The sequence below is a fragment of the Haplochromis burtoni genome, unplaced genomic scaffold, assembly GCF_018398535.1.
Source record: "Haplochromis burtoni strain Fernald_Lab_line unplaced genomic scaffold, NCSU_Asbu1 Contig_579, whole genome shotgun sequence".
Classification (NCBI taxonomy): domain Eukaryota; kingdom Metazoa; phylum Chordata; class Actinopteri; order Cichliformes; family Cichlidae; genus Haplochromis; species Haplochromis burtoni.
Genome location: NW_024582940.1, coordinates 172895 through 176574, shown reverse-complemented (window position 1 = coordinate 176574; position 3680 = coordinate 172895). Strand labels below are relative to the sequence as shown.

At 44.1% G+C, this 3680-nt stretch overlaps 1 protein-coding gene across 1 annotated transcript in view; it reads left to right on the top strand.

Moving 5' to 3' along the window:
- vegfc (vascular endothelial growth factor c) overlaps positions 1-3680 on the top strand; it is a gene marked incomplete in the record, with an annotated part of 103580 nt that overhangs the window by 88646 nt on the left and 11254 nt on the right. The window contains 1 exon segment of the mRNA XM_014329609.2: positions 2320-2635. Within this exon segment, the coding sequence (XP_014185095.1) occupies positions 2320-2635 (316 nt within the window).

Genomic DNA, 3680 nt, shown 5'->3' with positions numbered 1-3680 from the left:
AGGTAGGTTTTAAAGGTAGAAAAGCCAACTGGCTGCTCTCCGGGGCTCTACGTTTAAACCTAACAACTACCACAGCCAGACTCATCCATTGGATAACCAGACAAGGAAGCGTGATCCATCACTACACTGCTCTAGAGTACGGTGTCGCATGGTTCACGCCATGCAGCCGATGCTTTGCATTGCATTGGGTGAGAATTAGATGCAGCTTCATCGCCATGGAAACCCATTCCATGAAGTTTTCAGTGCACTGTTCTATAACTAATTTGAAGGCCATATGAAGTTTGGAGGTCTGTTATGATTTGCTGTAAGAAAATTGGCCAGCACCTTAGCATCCCACTCTGTAATTTTAACGAACCTACCACTTCATGGCTGAGTTGCTGTTGTTCGCAGTTGCTTCCACTTTGCTATAATACCACTAACAATTGACTGAAATGTTTTGTAGCAAAGAAGTTTTACGACTGGACTTATGTTGCTGGTGGCATCTTATCACGAAACAACTCATGAATTCACTGAGCTCCTGAGAGCGATCCATTCTTTCAAAGATGTTTGTAGAAGCAGTCTACGTGCCTAGGTGCTTGATTTTATGCACCTGTGGCCATGTAAGTGATTAGAACATCTGAATTCAATGATTTGTATGGGTGAGGAATAGTGATGTGTCGGTCGCGAACGAAATGGCTCTTGGAGCCGGATCTTTTGACGTGAATGGCGCGAGCCGGCTCCTTATTGGGAGCCGTGGGGTGTTTTTTCTTTCTCTCACCCTCTCCCTCAGACTTTTTTTCCGCTTCACTCCACACGCAAGCCCTGTGCTTTGCGCTGGGAGGAGGGGGGAGGGGCGGTAGTTACACTGGCAGTACCACAGGAACAGAGCAAGAGGGAGAGAGAGAGAAAGAGAGCCAGGGACAACAACGCCACATTAGAAAGGTATAGTAATCATCCACAACTATTTTCAGTTGCGGATGATAAAGGATTCAGAAAGTTTATTCATGCAGGTCCATATGACAGAGAATGTGCATCTTCTTTTTGTTTTCATATTGTAATTTCTATTTAATTGTGTTGTGGTTTGCAGTGTTTTGTGTTGTTTCACTTTAAATTTGTTAAAAGGAAAAAGCTGAAAATTTAAATAGTTAAAAGTTGAAATGTGAATAGTTGGTTTTTGTATTATATGATTTATTTATTACATTTTATGTGGAGTGAATAAATAAAAGTATATTTACGGTGGCCCCTAGAGACAAAGCACTACAAAACTCCAAAACATGTACAAAAGACAACAGAAGTGCTCCAGGATGCTAGGGCAGTGTTGAGCTTTTGTTACCTAGTGGCTACACAAGCCAGGAAGTACCAACGACCGGATTTGGTGTGTGGTAGTAACAGGTAAATGAACATTTTTTTTAAATTATTTGAATATATATGAGTGCTTGTGTATAAATACACAAACAATACACATATGCTTTCAATTGTGTAATTTAAGTGATCTAGGTAGCTCTGTTTTGGAAGTTCAGTTAACGCTAGAAATGTGTTTTGGAGTTTGTACGTGCTTTGTCTCTAGGGGCCACCGCATATATTTATATATAAACATATATAAATAAAACCACTTTTTTTACATTAGTAATTCCTTTTGTGCATAATTTTATATTATTGTTAATAATAAATTAATTAAAGCAACAAAACAACCTGAAGAGCCGGTTCGGAGCCGAAAGAGCCGGCTCTTTACGGTCGAGCTCACTAAAAAGAGCCGGAAAATCCCATCACTACTAAGTTAGAATTACCCTTAAGCCCCCTCCTCGATTCAGAGATGGCTTTTCCCTTTTCTTGTAAAAATGGACAACCTTGCCTAAGAGAAAACCTGTAGTGATCCTGTACGTGTCAGGAGTATCGGACAGTTGAGACGCATTTTTTCTAAACACCGGGTCTCTGTGGCTTTTAAACCCCAAACACGCTGCGCCAAAAATTGGTCCACCCCAAGGATCGGGTCCCCCGACACAAACAGAGTAAATAGTGTACCTGTTAATGCCAGGAGGATTGCCAGGATTTATACATCGGGGAAACCAAACAACCTCTGGCGAAGCGGATGGCACAACACAGAAGAGCTACCTCGTCAGGCCAGGACTCTGCAGTGTATTTAATGGAAATCTATTAATGGAAAAAAATTCTTTTCAATCTATTCTATTCTACCTGGATCTGTGTGAGAAAGTAATTCTGCTCTGTACCAGAAAATCCTGAAGTAGAATGTTTGGCCATCAGTTTGTGCTGATCTATGTAGTTCATGCTAAGTTTAAGTAACCAACTTCATCAGTGTCTCTCTTTCTTCCAACTCTACAGACATATTCTCAGCAGATTTATGTGGCCCCAATAAGAAACTGGACGTGGAAAGTTGTCAGTGTGTGTGCCACCAAACTCAAGACTGTGGTCCTAACCATCACTTGAATCGCAATACCTGCCAGTGTGTTTGCAACTTGCCACCTAGCCTATCCTGCCCACAGAGCTACGTATTCAACAAGGAGACCTGTCAGTGCACATGCAACAAGACATGCCCGAGACATCAGCCTCTCAACAAGACAAAGTGCTCCTGTGAATGCAATGAGTCGCCAAATAAGTGCTTCCTGAAAGGAAGGAGGTTCCACCAAGCCACATGCAGGTAAGGAAAGATGTCAGAAGTTCACTACCTTCCATCTGCCATTTACTCATTTAAAATAACATTGTTGGCAAGAATAATGGGATTGGAATAGATAGAACCTTGTCTTCAATCAACAGCGTGAATATTAAATCTAAGCTTATACATAACGGATTAGATACACCAAAGACTGTTATTAGCCACGTTAAATCGACGTCTTTTACAGTTTTAGACGCATAGATTTTGTCACAGTTTGCCGAGGCAAACTGTGTGGAGTGTGAAGAGTGGACCCAGGTACAGACATTCTAAAACTCAAACTTAACTGATGATTAGCTGTTTATTAAGGCAGACAGAACTGTACAAAATAAAAGGGCAAAAACAATGCAAACTAAGCAATAACCTAAACTGGGTAAACTAGAAAGGAAGCACGAACTATGAAAAACCCTGGCAAACAGAAAAACAAACAAAACTCTAAACATGGCAATGATGATGAGCATATATATATGAAAACCTGAACGCAGGACGTGGTATGGAAACAACACAGATGACCCGACAAAGACTGAATGAGAACGCACAGACTAAAGTCCAAACAAAGTCCAAAACAAAATGTCCACCAGAAGCACAGGGGACAGTCCAAAGCTCAGTTCAGTGGGCCAACCCGGAGGACAGCAGCACCAGAGTCTAAACAGTTCTGGCGGCCGACCGTGCGGATGGCAGCTGTGTGGAAACAGTTCTGGCGGCCAACCGTGCGGGCGGCAGCGGCGTGGAAACAGTTCTGGCGGCCGACCGTGCGGACGGCAACGGCGGCGAGGAAACAGTTCTGGGGGCCGACCGTGCGGACGGCAACGGCGGCATGGAGCAAACAGTTCCGGAGGTCGACAGCACAGCAGGTCACAGTTCATCAGTTCCGGCCGACCGTGCGGACGGCAGCAACGTCCAGCTGGTGGCCCGGAAAGTGGCCGGCAATTCCGAGGTGCAGAAGCTGGACCAGGCGGTGCAGAAGCTGGACTAGGCGACGGAGCCGCATGTGGCGTGGCAGGTGGCTGGACGGGCTCCTCGAGCCCTGCAG